Source organism: Nerophis ophidion, linkage group LG17, assembly GCF_033978795.1.
Source record: "Nerophis ophidion isolate RoL-2023_Sa linkage group LG17, RoL_Noph_v1.0, whole genome shotgun sequence".
NCBI classification, from domain to species: Eukaryota; Metazoa; Chordata; class Actinopteri; order Syngnathiformes; family Syngnathidae; genus Nerophis; species Nerophis ophidion.
The window spans coordinates 43457669-43477518 of record NC_084627.1 but is presented as its reverse complement, the minus strand read 5'-3'; the positions used below and the strand labels follow the sequence as shown (position 1 = coordinate 43477518).

The 19850-nt window shown below is 40.9% G+C and overlaps 2 protein-coding genes across 3 annotated transcripts in view; both read right to left on the bottom strand.

Annotated features, from left to right (window-relative positions):
* LOC133536635 (dynein heavy chain-like) overlaps positions 1-11271 on the bottom strand; it is a 15369-nt gene extending 4098 nt beyond the window's left edge. Inside the window, 1 exon segment of the mRNA XM_061877254.1 lies at positions 10695-11271. Coding sequence (XP_061733238.1) covers positions 10695-11271 — 577 coding nt within the window.
* The window catches only part of cntfr (ciliary neurotrophic factor receptor), a 723314-nt gene that overhangs the window by 562485 nt on the left and 140979 nt on the right, over positions 1-19850 (bottom strand). The window lies entirely within an intron of this gene.

Genomic DNA, 19850 nt, shown 5'->3' with positions numbered 1-19850 from the left:
CGTATAAACAACTTTAACATTTTTACAAATATGTGCCACACTGTGAAGCCACACCAAACAAGAACGACAAACACATTTCGGGAGAACATCCGCACCGTAGCACAACATAAACACAACAGAAGAAATACCCAGATTCCCTTGCAGCCCTAACTCTTCCGGGACGCTACAATACACATCCCCGCTACCACCAAACCCCGCCCTCCCCAATTTTTATTTAAATTTTATTTGATATGCCATTGATATTTTTGAATCATTATTATTATAATTTGAAACTCGATTTTGCATGTGACTATAAAGTTATATAAACTTTGTTTTATTATTTGACAACCAAATAATAAAACAAGGTTACTCGGTGAAAAATCTGGGTATTATTTTCGACCCAACTCTCTCCTTTGAGTCACACATTAAAAGAGTTACTAAAACGGCCTTCTTTCATCTCCGTAATATCGCTAAAATTCGCTCCATTTTGTCCTCTAAAGACGGCGAGATCATTATCCATGCGTTTGTTACGTCTCGTCTCGATTACTGTAACGTATTATTTTCGGGTCTCCCCATGTCTAGCATTAAAAGATTACAGTTGGTACAAAATGCGGCTGCTAGACTTTTGACAAGAACAAGAAAGTTTGATCATATTACGCCTGTACTGGCTCACCTGCACTGGCTTCCTGTGCACTTAAGATGTGACTTTAAGGTTTTACTACTTACGTATAAAATACTACACGGTCTAGCTCCATCCTATCTAGCCGATTGTATTGTACCATATGTCCCGGCAAGAAATCTGCGTTCATAAGACTCCGGCTTATTAGTGATTCCCAGAGCCCAAAAGAAGTCTGCGGGCTATAGAACGTTTTCCGTTCGGGCTCCAGTACTCTGGAATGCCCTCCCGGTAACAGTTCGAGATGCTACCTCAGTAGAAGCATTTAAGTCTCACCTTAAAACTCATCTGTATACTCTAGCCTTTAAATATACCTCTTTTTTAGACCAGTTGATCTGCCGCTTCTTATCTGTTTTCTCCTATGTCCCCCCCCTCCCTTGTGGAGGGGGTCCGGTCCGATGACCATGGATGAAGTACTGGCTGTCCAGTGTCGAGACCCAGGATGGACCGCTCGCCCGTGTATCGGTTGGGGACATCTCTACGCTGCTGATCCGCCTCCGCTTGAGATGGTTTCCTGTGGACGGGACTCTCGCTGCTGTCTTGGATCCGCTTTGAACTGAACTCTCGCGGCTGTGTTGGAGCCACTATGGATTGAACTTTCACAGTATCATGTTAGACCCGCTCGACATCCATTGCTTTCGGTCCCCCTAGAGGGGTGGGGTTGCCCACATCTGAGGTCCTCTCCAAGGTTTCTCATAGTCAGCATTGTCACTGGCGTCCCACTGGATGTGAATTCTCCCTGCCCACTGGGTGTGAGTTTTCCTTGCCCTTTTGTGGGTTCTTCCGAGGATGTCGTAGCCGTAATGGTTTGTGCAGTCCTTTGAGACATTTGTGATTTGGGGCTATATAAATAAACATTGATTGATTGATTGCTTGTTTAATATTCAATGCAAAACTTGTTTGGGTCCCTATTAAAAGGCTCATTTGTTCAACCTTGGCCCGCGGCTTTTTTGTACAGTTTTAAATTTTGGACCACTCTGTATTTGAGTTTGACACCCCTGATCTATGTCATAAATTGTTCACACCTCCTTATATGGAAGATACTTTTCCTTCTTCATGTCCCAAGAAGGGTAGAAATACAGGAACACACACACACACACACACACACACACACACACACACACACACACACACACACACACACACACACACACACACACACACACACACACACTCTGTCACTGACATTAGAGCACAAGCGTTGACCTCCAGTAAGAAGCGAGGCCATCCCATGCAGGCCAGCTGTGTGAATCCCCACCAGCACCCAGGACACACACACACACACACACACACACACACACACACACATGCTCGCACGCTAATGTTTGCTGGAAAGATAGGCTCAGGTTTCCCCAGACTGGATTTGTCAAAGTGACCCCGGCCGTGCTGCCGTGGGTGTGGAATAGCAAACAGCTTGTCACGGCGTCCAGTGTCTCGTCAGCAACACGGGCTTATTGGCGAGTCCCGCCTGGTCAACAAGGAGAGTCGATATTGCTACTTTTAATTCCGGTCCTCGCCGAATCGGCCGGCGGTGTGAACACGTTTTTTTTCTTAACTTTTGTAATGTATTCATATCTGGAGCTGGTTTTGTTTTTCAAGCAAACAATGGAGGCACATTTGAAGAAACAATTTAAGTATAAACATACAATATTTTCCGGACCATAGAGCGCACCGGATTATAAAGCATGAAAAAGGCGCATTAAAGGAGTCATATTATGATTTATTTATATAAATGTAAAATACTTCCTTGTGGTCTAAATAACATGTAATGGTGCTTCATCTTCAGGTCGCGTTCTGACAGTCTTTTTTGTGGGCATCTTTCTTGTAGCGGTGTAGCGTGCAAGGACGAAAGTGGAAGAAGTGTCAAAAGATGGCGCTAACTGTTTCAATGACGTTCAGACTTTACTTCAATCAATAACTGGAGCAGCATCTACTCATCCGTAAAAACAACAACAACAACGCCGGAAATGTGTCCCGTGAAAAAGCGTCCGACCGGAACTCTCTAGTAATTAAAGTTCCTTGGGTGGATAATGTAAACTCACTACTTTTTAGTGCTTTCATGGCGAGTTTACTGACCGATATAAGTAAGAACTTTACACTATTTTATATTATTTTATATATATAAAACATTGTTTTTATTCTTTTTGTAATATTTCTCTATTTTGTTTCCTTTTAAACCCCCATTATTTACTTTTTTTTAATTTATTTTTTTTATTTGATCTCAACTGTGTACACTGCTGCTGGAATTTTAATTTTCCTGAAAGAACTATCCTGAAGGAATCAATAAAGTACTATCTATCTATCTATCCATCTATTAGAAATGACAACAGCAGAGGAAGAAGAAACTTATCGACTACGGTGTCGGCACGGACTACAAAGGCGGATCCACGCAAATTTTCAGGACTTATGCAGATCGCAAATACACATCAGCAGGTACCAGTAGGTAAGAAAAATTGGTTTTGCATAATATTGCGAAACAAAACACCAGATAATGTCTGCTAATGGGTGTCATTTTGCAGTCCTTATACACACACCATAGTAATACTTGTATCTCGGACTACGGTAGCCTTGATGGGTCAACAATCAATCAAGTGGTGCGGCTTCAAAGTCCTACTAAAAACATTTTGACGGATTTTTGAGTGCTGTGTGTAATGTTCTTTATTTTTGATGGAACTTTTACAGTTTTGGTGTTTACTGGCGTCATATTGCAGTCTACATGTATCTATTTTGTGTGACTGCCATCTACTCGTCACACTTATCATGACACCATGTAGAAAATAAAACAGCTCTGAGGTCGGTAAGCACAACCAGAATTATGCCAGACATAAGGCGCAATGTCAAGATTTGAGAAAAATTTAAGGATTTTAAGTGTGCTTTAGAGTCCAAACAATAGAGTAACTTAAAAAAACCTAAGGTGAACAAGTTCTCGTAGTATATTTTTTGCTTCTGAAAATTATTCAGTCTTTTGTCATCATATTAGTTAATTTTTGAGTAATCGGTAGATAACTAACACTATTTTAAATGTCCTTTTTTCCATGGTCAGATTGGACACAGAAAGGGTGAACAAAAGGCAAATAAAAGTAATGTTTTTGTCGTTTAAAATGCATGTTTTTGTCATCCTGGGCCATGATTACTTCAAAAACTTCCGCTCGAATGCAGCTGGGATAGGATCCAGCTCCCCCACGATTCCGAAAGGAACAAGCAGTAGAAAATGGACATATAGATTGCTTGAGTCTTTTACTATTTTTTCTTATCAAACCCTTCTTTTTCAAAGACAGAATCATTGAAACGACTCTCCTCTCACTTGGTCCATCCCATTTGGAATGGAGAGGTCTATGCTTTCCAATGCCTGTAATATAGGATACACCGTAAATTCCGGACTATAAACCGCTTAGAACCCTGCGGCTTATAAAACGGTGCGGCTAATTTATGGGATTTTTCTTAAGGAACAGCCATCATTTTTTTGTGTTCAACAAAAAGCTTTCATTCAACACAAGCAGAGGCACTGAAAAGGTGTGTCATTGAAAGTCTACAATAATAACCTCTGTTAAGTGCTTTCAACCGGAAGCACAAGTGCTTTCCATCTCCTAGTCGTCCATAGCCTTTCTACTCGTATGGATTCTTCATTCATCACTCCATACAACACATGTAAGTTTTACAATACAACTAAAACTATTCATATTTACTAAATCGTCCCATTTGTAGGATTGTTTTCATGCACATTTGAAATAGGATATGCTGTAAATTCTGTACTATAAACTGCTCCTTTTTCCTCCCCTTTGAACCCTGCGGCTTATAAAATGTTGCAGCTAATTTATGTATTTTTATTCGCTAACAGCCATGATGTTTTGTGTTCAAAAATAGCTTTCATTAAACACAAACAGATACACAAAGAAGGTGTGTTATTGTTTGTGCTGTGGTGCCCTATTTTAAAAGTTCCCTTCTGTTAAGTACTTTCAACTGAATGTACAAGTGCTGTTCTGTCTACAAGTCATTCGTAGCCTTCCTATGCAACATTGTAAGTTTTCCAATACAACTAAAACAATTCATACTGACTAAACTGTGTCATGTGTGATGTCTGTATGAGTTTTTTAATGCATATTTGTACGTGTTATCGTGATGTAATGAAAATTGTGTCATTAGCATTAGCCAATATGCTAACACGTTTACGAGTGTCTGGGTTAGTATTGATAACTCACAATGGCGTTCTTTTTGTATCGTCTCCGTTTCACAAATTCACCAAAAATGTCACCGTGGAGTTACTGAGTCTGTTTAGCTGATTTGAGAGCTAGCTTAGGCAGCTGGTGAGTCTGTGACAACGGCTTCTGTTTTGTTCGATCAGCCGTTTTACTGCTGTGTTACAGGCATTTCTGTGCAAATAACTCGTTTCACAACGTATATAACGGAGACCAATATATGGAAATATATTTATTCATTCGGAAATTTAGCGGCTGCGGTACTTGAGAATAATTCTAGGTCCCCTTAGTGGTAACTGGTTTTTATTCTTCTTTTTACACATCCAATGAAGCCAAAGAACAAACTTAGATTATGCCCAGTAATTGTCATTTATTGTTAAATTTGCTGGCATATTTTTGTCAGGACTTGGACTATGATTTGGATTATTTTTCCGATGCAAAGGAAAGTTGGCACGAGCGAGACATGAATAAAGGTACATATTTATTTCTTTAACACTATAACTAACAAAAAAGGCAAACAAAAGGCGCTCACAAGGAGGTACAAACACTTGGCTATGAAAACATACAAAGCACGAAGGCAGAACTTAACAAACCAAAAACTTACGTGGCATGGACAGAATGATTAAACAGCATGGCTTGGCATGAATAGAGTTGAGGTATAAAGTCGCCAGGCTGACTTCCTGGCAACTACCGGTTTAAATAATAGACATGATAATTGCAAACAGGGGCGTGACATGAGGACAAGGTGAAAACTAATGAGTTGCTATGGTAATAAACATACTTGCCAACCCTCCCGGATTTTCCTGGAGACTCACGAAATTCAGTGCCTCTCCCGAAAACCTCCCGGAAGAAATGTTCTCCCGAAAATCTCCCCAAATTCAGCGGAGCCGGAGGCCACGCCCCCTCCAGCTCCATGCAGACCCGAGTGGGGACAGCCTGTTTTCACGTCCACTTTCCCACTATTTAAACAGCTTGCCTGCCCAATCACGTTAAAACATCTACGGATTTTAATAAAAAACTGCACACACGAGACAAAGCAGAAAAACGAGGAAGTACAGCCATAGCGACGCCGTCTGTAATAAAGTGATTCTATGTTGTCTGTCGCCATCTCCTGGTAAATGTTGGCTATAGCGTTACGGGGTTGCTTTTTGATTGGCCAACGATTTATGTGAAGTTGCGCACCTGACGGCAAGTGACTCTTGCCAGTACGCAAATGGCAGAACAAAGGTTACTCAAATAGTGAAAGGTAAGTGTTGTTGTTTTTTTTTTTTTAGTAACCAGCAAGCACAGTACATTTAGTAAACAACTGTGTTTTATTACAGTGTATTTGATAGGTGCCGTCTGAAATTCAACTATTTATTTTATTTATATATTTAATAAATATATATAGCGAGAATTCACTGAAAGTCACGTATTTCATACATATATATGCATATATATATACATAAAAATATATATACATATAGTATACAGTAAATGAAATACTCAATTTGGTGAATTGTAGATGTAAATATACTCCTCCCCTCTTAACCACGGCCTACCCTAACCACGCCCCCCGACCACGCCCCCAAACACGCCTCCGCTCCACCCCTGACCACGCCCTTACCCCCCACCTCCTTAAATCGGAGGTCTCAAGGTTGGCAAGTATGGTAATAAAACAAACAAGGAAGAGCAGGAACAGGAACTGATTGTCCAAAAAATAAAACCAAACATAAAAATGCCTTGCCAGGAAAGCAAGAACACAGCTGGATTAAAACAATTCCTCAGTTTATCAGTCCCTTGTCAGAAATTGTATGTCGGGGCGGTCGGTGACTGGCGTGGATGCTAATACGGCCTGGTCAGTGTGCCAAGGCTACATGTCAACACAGCCCGCCATCAAAACAAGAGACTGAAATCGTGCCTTGTCGTCATCCTCCGGTTATCGCCCCGGTGCATGATAGGCCTTATCTTATCACGCCAACGTCAACAATGCTCAGGTCAGAGGTGGCAGCAGTCTTTGATACTAATACTGATCCTGGAACATTGCAAGTCCCTGCTGTCAAAAACACAAGTCCCAGTCAGCCAGGGACCGGGCCGGGATTCTTGTTCAGGTTTTGTTTTTGAAGGTGGACACAAATATGCACGGTTCAGATAGTTTGCTCGACAACTTGTGCCCCGGTTGTTCTAACCGTAACCTTCTGCTAATAGCCTGATCCAGGGATAAGACCCTGGCCACTTAACATGGCTTCACTAAAGACCCCAGTTAAGATAATGTGCCAATTAAACAATGTCAATGGAAGTTCAATAAGTAGTATTTGACACACACTGTGTTCCTATATACCGGAATACATTTTGGTACCAGTACCGCTACCAAAATGTAGGTATCGGGACAACCCTAATCCAGAGATTTACTAAAAACAACCAAATAAAGATTTTTAATAATAAGAACAAGAAAACGATCGATCTAATTACTTTAGTTGTGTTTATATACTGATACCATTCCCGGAATTGATTGTATTGACATAAGGCTCTATCACCCCTCCTTTACATCGGAACTTTAGCGTTTAGGTTCTTATGTGGTCTTGCTTAGTGTGTGTGTGTGTGTAGCATGCTGAGCCATTCATTTTTCCTCTAGTCCTCCAGTGGTAATGGTATGAGGAATAAACTTTGTTTATTTTTAGAAGAAAACTATCTTAGAAGCGTCTTGGCTCTTTAGATAGAAGACGCGTTTGTGGCAGTTTGCCCTCAAATTAGCGGGGGCGTTCTAGCAAGACACGCACCCTCCTGGATATTTAATGTGCTTCCTGCGTTTGTGTGTGTGTGTGTGTGTGTGTGTGTGTGTGTGTGTAACAAGGAATATGGAAATATAATTGTGTTCCCCTGAGTGTGCATCCCTTTTGAATGAATATTTCAGGTGAGTACAATCTTCAGCCATGTAAACACTGGGGCACAGCTGCGCTAAAGATGCACTGAGCTCGGCAGCTGATCGCCGTCCATTCATTTTCTACCGCTTGTCACTCAAAAAAAAAGGTAAATACCAGGCCATCCCTAAAAGATCGGTTTACGTTTATTATGAACATGCATACAGTTACAATAAAATACAGTGCATCCAGAAAGTATTCACTTTTTCCACTTTTATTTCTGTTACGGTATTAGTCTTAAATGGAATAAAATCATTTTTGTCCTCAAAATTCTACAGACAATATCCCATGATGACAATGTGATTATTTTTTATTTTGAAAATAAATAAAAAATATTCACAGGTTTTTCCTGGCTATTTTTTTGATGCACCTTTTGCAGCAATTACAGTCTTTTTTAATATGATGCTGTTACGCCAAATTTCTTCCCCCCTACAAAAACCTTCCCCCCCGGAAGAAATTTGGCGTGACAGCCCCTCCAATGCCTGAAGGACCCCAATGAGGGTGTGACAACACCAAGTTATATGACTCTTAAGGGTTACAGCTGCAAAATTAGCAATGCAAAAATAGCTCGAAAGGTTAGCATGCTGGAATGCTAATATTTTTTCCTCACCGATATTTTTCCACCTATGACAATCAGCCAATTATAATGCTTTTAAAACAGGCAGCTGTGTGGGCTGCTTTAAGGTCCTTCCACCCTCATTGGGGTCCTTCAAGTAGTTTCTTCCGGGGGGAAGGTTTTGGTAGGGGGGGAAGAAATTTGGCATGACAATGCCATAAGCTTGGCACACCTATCTTTGGGCACTTTCTCTCTTTCCTCTCAGGTTGGAAAAGTGGCCAGACTCAAAGCATTTCTTAGTAAAAGTTTGCCCAAAAGCCTGCTGAAAAAGTTTGCTGAAATACTCTCAGGAAAACTAAATTACCTGGGGTGATGAGACTTACCTGGGCTGAAGCCCGGGGGCCCCCACCCGATTAGGGTCCCCTGATGTTGATGGCGGAATGCAATGATTGGGCTGTCAGTCACAAACCACTCGGCTTCGGTTAAGTGATTGTGTTCTCTCTCTCTCGGCTGTTTTGTTTTTCCCTAATGCTCTGAGCGGATCGCCAACGCACGTCACCGGTGTGAGAGGCAAGCGTGCTAACAATTGAGCTACAGTCAAAGGTAATGAATTCATGAACACAATTTCATTTAAAATTGATTATATTTTTGCATTGTTGCCGCTCTGTTGAGTAAAATTATTTTGTTTTCGGGCCAGGGGGCTGGGAGTGTTGAGGTTTGGGGGTTCTGCAACACTTACGCCCTGTAGCCCCCGTTAAAATTAAGGTGGCCCTGATGGTGAATAACAAAAACTGACATTTTACAGTAAAATGTTGGCACCTGAGCTTCGAGTTTGTTAAATGTAGATTTTTGGGTGTATTACTGTAAATGCCAAAACGGCACCACAGTTTAGCACAGTTAAAAAAATAGTTATTTTCATCTCAAGAAAAATGTAAAAACTACAGTAAATTTCACAGTTCGACCATGAAATCTATTGCTACTTTTATATTGCTTAATTTGATTAAAACTTGCTTTGAAATCATTATTATTAGAATTTATTTTTATTTAAAAATACTTTAAAAGTTTGATCATATATTTAGATATTTAAGGTAACATAATTTGCGATTACATGGAGTACATTTTTTCTCCCAAAATAGAAAGAAATCATACATTTAGTAGGAAAAATGACAGTTTTTTATTGATACATATTATTTGCAGGCTTTCGAGGGCCAAATAAAATGAACTGGCGGGCCACATCTGGCCCCCAGGCCTCGACACATGTGGACTAGTATTATTGTATATGTCAAAATTGTGCAGTGGACTTTAATAAAAGAACCTTAGGAAGAAAACATGACCAAGGTTTTTTTTTCTTACCCAATGACAAGCCACCTAAATGAATGAATAAACACAATTATTGATCTGTTTATGAATAATTAAGTATGCTGGGGGCACCTGTTCAGAATTACAAATACAAAGTAATGTGGATATTTTAGCAAGACTCCTTTCCGGAAAAGTCAACCCGACGACTTTAAGTCAAAACATCTGACTGCACTCGCCCAGTAAACCAAAACAACTGGCCTGATTATTTCATGTGCAAAAATCCATGGCAAACATGATGCAGTGTGTTGATGCAGTGAGGCAGACACACACTGACAATGTGTAATGTGCAGTGTGAAATGTGTAATTTGAAATGGGTATTTTTTTTCCCCATTTATTTATTTATTTCCGGTAATGACAACAAAAAAAAGTACAAAGTTGACAACACATAATAATATAAATTAATATAGTGCAAGAGGTAATGTACAGTATGTCATGTGTAACATGTGATGTGTAAAGTGAAATGTGTAATGTGTAACGTGTGATATGAAATGTGTAATTTGAAAGGTGTAATGTGTAATGTGAAATGTGTAACGTGAGATGTGTGATGTGAAAAAAATAATGTGTAGTGTGTAACGTATAATGTAAAATTTGAAATGTGTAATGTGAAATGTGTAATTTGAAATGTGAAATGTTTAATGTGCAATGTGTAATGTGAAATGTGTAACATGAGATGGTGATGTGAAATGTGTGATGTGAAAGGAGTAATGTGAAATGTGTAACATGAGATGTGTGATGTGAAATGTGTAATGTGTAACATGTGATGTGTGATGTGTAATGTGTAATGTGAAATGTGTAACATGAGACGTGTGATGTGAAATGTATGATGTGTAATGTGTAATGTGAAATGCGTGATGTGTAACGTGTGATGTGTGATGTATAATGTATAACGTGTGATGTGTAATGTGAAATGTGTAACATGTGATGTGTGATGTATAGTGTATAATGTGCGATGTGTAATGTGAAATGTGTAACGTGTGATGTGTGATGTATAATGTATAACGTGTAATGTGAAATGTGTAATGTGTAACGTGTGACGTGTGATGTGTAATGTGTAATGTGTGATGTGTAATGTGTAATGTGTAATGTTTAATGTTTAACGTGTGATGTGTAACGTGTGATGTGTGATGCGTGATGTGTAATGTGTAATGTGAAATGTGTAATGTGTAACACGTGATGTGTGATGTGTAATGTGTAATGTGAAATGTGTAACATGAGATGTGTAATGTGAAATGTGTAATGTGTAACGTGTGATGTGTGATGTGTGATATGTGATGTGTAATGTGAAATGTGTAATGTGAAATGTGTGATGTGAGATGTGTGATGTGTGATGTGTAATGTGTGATGTGTAATGTGTGATGTGTAATGTGAAATGTGTAATGTGTAACGTGTGATGTGTAATGTGTAATGTAAAATGTGTAACATGAGATGCGTAATGTGACATGTGTAATGTGAAATGTGTAATGTGTGATGTGTAACGTGTGATGTGTAATATGTAACGTGTGATGTGTGATGTGAAATGTGTAACATGTAACGTGTGACGTGTAATATGTAATGTGTAACGGTGATTTGGCTGACAAGGCGGCACTTGAGGATCAAGAGGCACATTCTCACATTACTGGCGAACCCACACACACACACAGACATACAAACGCACACACACACACACACACACACACGCATGCATGCACGCACACACACACAAACACCAACAAAAAATAGCTACTATATAAATCAGAAGTTACACATCATTTCAATGCTACTCTTACTCAAGTATTATTTGAAAGACTACTTTTTACATGTTTCTGTTAAAGAAAGGTACTCGGACTTGAGTATAATCTCTGGTGATTTGCAAAAATACCATTTACCAACAGATATATTAACAGTGGAGATAAACAATACTAATGACAATATTGTCAATTATTTGGTAAGAAATCATCTAATTATTTAGTAAAAGTTGTACAAAAAAACAATACATGTAAAACTGCAAGGTAATAACCCGTAATTGACCCTGGGTGGACTGGACTCCACTATGACATGGAAGAAGACCTCCTACGAGCCTCTGCTAGCCCCCAACGGACTGGACTTATATTTCAATAACTGTACCGACTTGGCAGCCAGTCACCCAGGCGGGGGGGTCCTCACATCTCTGGCCCCTTCCCGAGGTTTCTTCTTCTTTCCATTTTGAACTTTTGGATAGTTTTTTTGCTGGGTTCAGACCAGTGGATGTCATGGTGGTCTGTGGTGCCCTTCAAGGCACTTTTGATTAAGGGCAATATGACTTTGAATAAACCTTGAATAACACAGGAAAATGTCTTATTGGTATGTCAACACACACAAGTTATGTTTGAGTTTTTAGGTTGAGTAGGAAAAAGCAGAGCTTATTTAATCCTACCCTTTTTATATTTGACAACAATGTCTTCACTTCCTGAAATTCTATGTACACAACTCCTATGAGCTAGGGACGTCCCTAGAATGAAGTAGTCAAAGGAACCATCTCCAAGAAGCTGAATTCTAGATCTCACAAGTGTATATGGTGATCCATGACCAGGTTGATCAATCTGATATCGGCACTAAACAGTACTCATCTTCATGGAACCCATATTGTAAGATCTAGAGACTAAAACGACGCCCAACATCAGTGCCTTGTCTTTGCGATGCTCTAAATAAGATGCCACCACAAGGACGGGGCCATCACCACCAACAGGCTGTTTGGTGACCACGACCCAGTCGCTACTCACCCTCAGTTCCCAGTCCTCAGTTCCCAATCTCCAGTCCCCTGTCCTAATTCCTCAGTCCCCAGACATGTACACTTTTGAAGATTTTAAATAAAAACAACCTTTTCTTATTCTGTTGAGTTGTTCAGTTAAGTTTCAGTAGAGCCATAATAAATTCATAAAAGAAGCAAACTTCATGAATGTTTTTTGTGACCAACAAATATGTGCTCCAATCACTCTATCACTCCAGTCCCCAGTCTCCAGTCTCCAGTCCCCACTCCCAGTCCCAAGTCCCCAGTCCCCAGTCCTCAGTCCCCAGTCTCCAGTTCCCAGTCTCCAGTCCCCACTCCTAAGTCCCCAGTCCTCACTCCAAAGTCCCCAGTCCCTAGTCCCCAGACCCTAGTTCCCAGTCCCCAGTCCCCAGTCTCCAGCCATAATAAATTCATAAAAGAAGCAAACTTCATGAATGTTTTTTTGTGACCAACAAGTATGTGCTCCAATCACTACATCACAAAAATATAAGAGTTGTAGAAATTTTTAGAAACTCAAGACAGCCATGACGTTATGTTCTTTACAAGTTCCCAGTCCCCAGTCCTGAGTCCTCAGTCCCCAGTCTCCAGGCGCCACTCCCCAGTCCCCAGTTCTCAGACCCCAATCCTCAGTCCCCACACCCCACTCCCCAGTCCTCATTCCTAAGTCCTTAGTGCCCAGACATGTACACTTTGAGATTTTAAATAAAAACAACCTTTTTTAATACTATGCATGTCTTATTCCGTTGAGTTGTTCAGTTCATTTTCAGTAGAGCCATAATAAAGTCATAAAAGAAGCAAACTTCATGAATGTTTTTTTGTGAGCAACAAGTATGTGGTCTAATCACTACATCACAAAAAAATAAGAGTTGTAGAAACGATTGGAAACTCAAAACAGCAATAACGTTATGTTCTTTACAAGTTCCCATCCTGAGTCCCCAGTCCCCAGTCTCCAGTCCCCACTCCACAGTCCCTAGTCCCCACTCCCCAGTCCTCAGTTTCCAGTCCCCTGTCCTCAGTACCCAGTCTCCAGTATCCAGTCCCCAGTCTACTGTCCCCAGTTTCCAGTCCCCACTCCCCAGTCTCCAGTATCCAGTCCCCAGTCTCCTGTCCGCAGTTTCCTGTCCCCACTCCCCAGTCCCCAGTTCTCACTCCTACGTCCCCAGACCCCAGACATGTACTTTTGGAGATGTTAAATAAAAACAACCTTTTTTTAATACTATGCATGTCTTATTCTGTTGAATTGTTCAGTTCATTTTCAGTAGAGCTATAATAAATTCATAAAGGAAGCAAACATCATGAATGTTTTTGTGACCAACATGTATGTGCTCTAATCACTACATCACAAAAATATAAGTTGTAGAAATGATTAGAAACTCAAGACAGCCATGATGTTATGTTCTTTACAAGTTCCCAGTCCCCAGTCCTCACTCCCCAGTCTTCAATCCCCAGTCTCCAGTCCCCACTCCTTAGTCCCCAGACCCTAGTCCCCAGATCCTTGTTCCCAGTCCCCAGTCTCCAGTCCCCTGTCTCCAGCCATAATAAATTCATAAAAGAAGCAAACTTCATGAATGTTTTTTGTGACCAACAAATATGTGCTCCAATCACTACATCACAAAAATATAAGAGTTGTAGAAATGTTTAGAAACTCAAGAAACCCATGACGTTATGTTCTTTACAAGTCCTCAGTCCCCAGTCCTCAGTCCCCAGTCTCCAGTCCCCACTCCCCATTCCCCAGTTCCCAGACCCCAATCTCCATTCTCCAGTCCCCACAACCCAGTCCTCATTCGTAAGTCCCCAGACCCTAGTCCCCAGTCTCCAGTCCCCAGTCTCCAGTCATAACAAATTCATAAAAGGAGCAAACTTCATGAATGTTTTTTGTGACCAACAAATATGTGCTCCAATCACTACATCACAAAAATATAAGAGTTGTAGAAATGTTTAGAAACTCAAGACAGCCATGACCTTATGTTCTTTACAAGTTCCCAGTCCCCAGTCCCTAGTCCCCAGTCCTCAGTCCCCAGTCTCCAGTCTCCACTCCCCATTCCCCAGTTCCCAGACCCTAATCTCCATTCTCCAGTCCCCACAACCCAGTCCTCATTCTTAAGTCCCCAGACCCTAGTCCCAAGTCTCCAGTCCCCAGTCATAATAAATTCATAAAAGGAGCAAACTTCATGAATGTTTTTTGTGACCAACAAGTATGTGCTCCAATCACTACATCACAAAAATATAAGAGTTGTAGAAATGTTTAGAAACTCAAGACAGCCATGACCTTATGTTCTTTACAAGTTCCCAGTCCCCAGTCCTGAGTCCTCAGTGCCCAGTCCCCACCCCCCATTCCCAGACCTCAATCTCCATTCTCCAGTCCCCACAACCCAGTCCTCATTCTTAAGTCCCCAGACCCTAGTCCCCAGTCTCCAGTCCCCAGTCTCCAGTCATAATAAATTCATAAAAGGAGCAAACTTCATGAATGTTTTTTGTGACCAACAAGTATGTGCTCCAATCACTACATCACAAAAATATAAGAGTTGTAGAAATGTTTAGAAACTCAAGACAGCCATGACGTTATGTTCTTTATAAGTTCCCAGTCCCCAGTCCTCAGTCCCCAGTCCTCAGTCCCCATTCCCCAGTCCTCAGTCCCCAGTCCTCAGTCCCCAGTCCCCACTCCCCACTCCCCACTCCCCAGTACCCAGTTCCCAGACCCCAATCCCCAGTCTCCAGTCTCCAGTCCCCACAACCCAGTCCTCATTCTTAAGTCCACAGTCCTCATTCTTAAGTCCCCAGTCCCTAGTCCCCAGACATGTACACTTTGAGATTTTAAATAAAAACAACCTTTTTAAGTACTATGCATGTCTTATTCTTTACAAGTGTATGTAAACTTTTGACTGTCTCTGCTGAAACTGCTGAGTATGCAATCCTTTGCACATTGCGACTCATCATAGAAACATCAGGACAGATAAACAATTATATCCATACTTCTTTTTGTGGATCCAATTCTTGCAAGTGACTAACCAGGAGAGCATGCATGTTCAAGGCGGTGGCAGCTTGGAACTTGAGAGTCTTGAGCTGTCACCGTGAATGCATCGCCTCGGCCTGCGTGGAATCTGGAGACAGTTCTAGGAGAGCGTCTGCTCAGTCTGGCTATGTTGCGTACGGGGGAGGCGTCCTGAACTCGATCCACCTTCACTGGCTCCTTTCAACACCGCGCAGACACACACTTGCACGTCACGCATACCCCCCGCTGACCAAGACTCGCCGCCGCGCCCACATACGTGGCCACGGACCGCCACGCGGGACATGACCGCCACGGGAGGAGCATCATTCTCCTGTGACGCATACTTTCCAACCCTCCCGGATTTTCCGGGAGACTCTCGAAATTCAGCGCCTCTCCCGAAAAAACTCCCGGGACAAATTTTCTCCCGAAAATCTCCCGAAATTCAGGCGGCGCTGGAGGCCACGCCCCCTCCAGCTCCATGAGAACCTGACTCAGCAATGTTGTGACCCTCTTAAACAGGACAATACTGCCAAGTATATATATATATATATATATATATATATATATATATATATATAGGGGCGGTTTAGCTCGGTTGGTAGAGTGGCCGTGCCAGCAACTTGAGGGTTGCAGGTTCAATTCCCGCTTCTGCCAACCTAGTCACTGCCGTTGTGTCCTTGGGCAAGACACTTTACCCACCTGCTCCCAGTGCACCCACACTGGTTTGAATGTAACTTAGATATTGGGTTTCACTATGTAAAGCGCTTTGAGTCACAAGAGAAAAAGCGCTATATAAATATAATTCACTTCATTTCACACACATATATATATATATATATGTATATATATATACTTGACTTTCAGTGAATTCTAGCTTTATATATTTATTTTATTATATATATATAAATAAAATAAATTGTTGAATTTCCGACGCCCACATACCCCTTCCCCTTCGAACTCTCCTGGATAAATTGAAATTCTTGTTTCCAATCGTTCTGGAACTTGCAAGCATATTTTATTCATTTTGCTCGTCGATGGTGTAATATATTGGGTTGGAGTCAATAACCAGGCGACGTGAAGAAGTTACATCTCTTTACTGTGGGCTTCAGAACAGACTCCCGAATGCGTGTTCCTTGACTGCACTTGAATGTAGAATATATTTACATTCTATTCTATGTACAGTAGATGGCAGTATTGTCCTGTTTAAGAGGGTCACAACATTGCTGAGTCAGGTTCTCATGGAGCAGGAGGGGGCGTGGCCTCCAGCTACGCCTGAATTTCGGCAGAAAATTTTTCCCGGGGAGGTTTTCGGGAGAGGCGCTGAATTTCGGGAGTCTCCCGGAAAATCCGGGACGGTTGTAAAGTATGCGTCACAGTGACAGTGTTAATATCATACGACCGTATCTCCCACACACACTTGACATTTGTGTGAACATTTTCATTACAGCATATTAGTTTAAGGCCGGGGTCAGCGACCCATGGCTCTACAGCTGCATAGCGGCACCCGAGTGGACCTCTTCCAGAGATGTGTGAAAATGGAAAAAGATTAAGAAAATATTTTCAGTAGGACAAACATGACACAAACCTTCATAATTGTTAGAAATCCCACTGTTTGTATTAAACATGATTCAATCATGAGAGTATTTGGCAAGCACCGCTTTGTCCTACAAATTTCAGCGTTCCTCGAACTCATCACAGTTTGTTTGCACGTACAAGTTTCTCCGATGCCGCCACAGAAAGACGTGTTTTATGCCACTCCTTTTTTGTCTCATTTTGTCCACCAAACGTTTTATGCTGTGTGTGAATGCAGAAAGGTGAGCTTTGTTGATGTTTATGCTTATCAGGCATACCGTATTTCCTTGAAAAACCGCCGGGCATATAGTATGCGCCTGACTTGAATTACTGCCGGGTCAAACTCGCTTTGCAAAATAATTAGCGCATGCTTAGTATTACCGCCTGGTCAAACTGGTGACGTCACGAGTGACACTTCCCCTGTCATCGTTTTCAAAATGGAGGAGGCTGATTTCAATACCGGTAATTTGAAATCGCATAAAGGGAAGAAGATTAAGAGCTATTCAGTTGGATTTAAGGTCCAAGCTTACATCACACTCAATTTTTACTGCATGCCTTTGGTAAGTGCCGGAGTGAGAAGATGTTTTAAATTAATTAGTGCATGCTTACTTTTAATGCATGCCTGTGGTAAGTGCAGGAATGAGAAGAGGTTTTAAATTAAGGAAATACGGTATTTTGTCAATCCATGGCTGCAAGCTAATTGATGCTAACATTATTCTCTGTATTCGACCCATCCCCTTGTTCACACCCTGGGAGGTGAGGGGAGCAGTGAGCAGCAGTGTTGGCCGCGCCTGGGAATCGTTTTTGGTGATTTAACCCCCAATTCCAACCCTTGATGTTGAGTGAAAAGCAGGGAGGTAATGACTCCCATTTTTATAGTCTTTCGTATGACTCGGCGGGGTTTGAACTCACAACCTACCGATCTTTAGTAGTAGTTTGTTATACTTGCTTAACTCATGAGAGTATTTGGCAAGAGCCGCTTTGTCCCAATAACTTCAGCGATCCCCGAACTCATCGCAGTTTGTTTGCATGTATAACTTTCTTCGATGCTGCCACGAAAATACATGTTTTATGCCACTCCTTCTTTGGCTCATTTTGTCCACCAAACGTTTTATGCTGTGCGTGAATGCACAAAGGTGAGCTTTGTTGATGTTATTGACTTGCTGGAGTGCTTAGCAGGTATATTTGGTCAATCCATGGCTGCAAGCTAATCGATGCTAACATGCTATTTAGGCTAGCTGTATGTACATATTATATCATTATGCCTTGTTTGTAGTTATATTTGAACTCATTTTATTTCCTTTACTTATGTCGTCTGTGTATTTCATTTATGTGTCACGACACATTATCTGTATGTAATATTGGCTGCATTTCTCATAGTTGTTTGTGTGCCGTGTTGTTCCAGACCACAGCAAACATTACTTTGCTTGCCAAAGAGTGCAATAAATCCATTAGAAGAAGACAGCCTGCCGTTTCCTTTAACTCGGACACACACATCTATACCTTTGGCCTTTTTGAGCAGGTCAAGAACATGTCATTAAACAAAAAAAGCCCAAACAATCAACGTGCCAAGTGCGACACTTCTGGTAATCAGGGAATAGGGTTTAAACATCTTATAAAGAACCCAATTAACTTACCAGTTCCACAATTGTGCAGAAAACAAACAGTTTTGCATGTTAAGAAGGATAATGGAAGACTTTATCCCACAACAATAAACAACATTCAATGATTGAAACCGAGCAGCATGTTGCCCAATGAGTGGAATTATGTGCTGTGCACTTGTACTTGTGAAGGGGAACTACATTTTATTTTGAAACATTTCCCTATCATTCACAAGCTTTCACACTTTGTAAGACAAAAACAGATTTGTCTTTCATTTTACTACGAATTGTCATTTGAGATATACGGCGAGTATAAAGTGGCTAACAATGCAGCTCGTGGAAGTCGTCAGAGATTTCTCTAAAAACTTCCAAAACCGCCAACAATACTCGATTTACATTTTGTAACCTGAATATTTCCCAAGTATTAGAGGTATTAATTTAAACGGCAACACTGAAAAAGTATGTTTAGTGGCGTCCCAGTGTGGTAACTCGCGTATGCAGCTATTGACATACTGAGCCGGTGAGCTGCTGCATCGCCTCTGAGTTGGCAAAAGTTCAAGTAATTTCTCTCACTTGTATAGGTTATAAAAAGAGAAGTTGGTCAACAATCACCTTTTTTTACCTGCATGAGGATTGTGATTAATTCTGTATCGAAACGGGAAGATATAAATATTCCATCAGTCGGTATCCCAGTGAGAGCAGACATTGTACTGTAAGTAATTGTTTAATTATGTTTATATATTTTTTTTCAATACTTAACAATTGCACAACTAGCTGGATCTGCTTATCATTCAGTATTTTCCTTATATACAGGCTAAAAATATAAAGTTCTGATCATCATTGCTCTGGAACGACCTACCTCTGAGTGTTAGACAAGCCTCCTTTCTTCCTGTTTTTAAATCTCTCTTAAAAACATACTTTTATTTCTTGGCTTTTAACACAGTGATATCCATCCTGCAATACACCTGCTGTGAACCTGTTTTTATGTTTTTATGTTTTATTTATGTATTTGTTTTTTATCATGTTAGGTTCTCGTATTATCTTTAACATTGTACAGCACTTTGGCTACCCCTGTTGTAAATTTTAAATGTGCTTTATAAATAAAGTTGATTCGATTGGATTTGATCATTAGTCACAAACATAGTGGTTGTTGGCGCTGATGAAGTCTACCATTAATAAGTAGTAGCAAACATTGTGATGCATGTGTAAAACTAATTACAAAACAATTATGAATGTGCCCGTCACTGAATTGCATGTATACTCACAGTGTGCT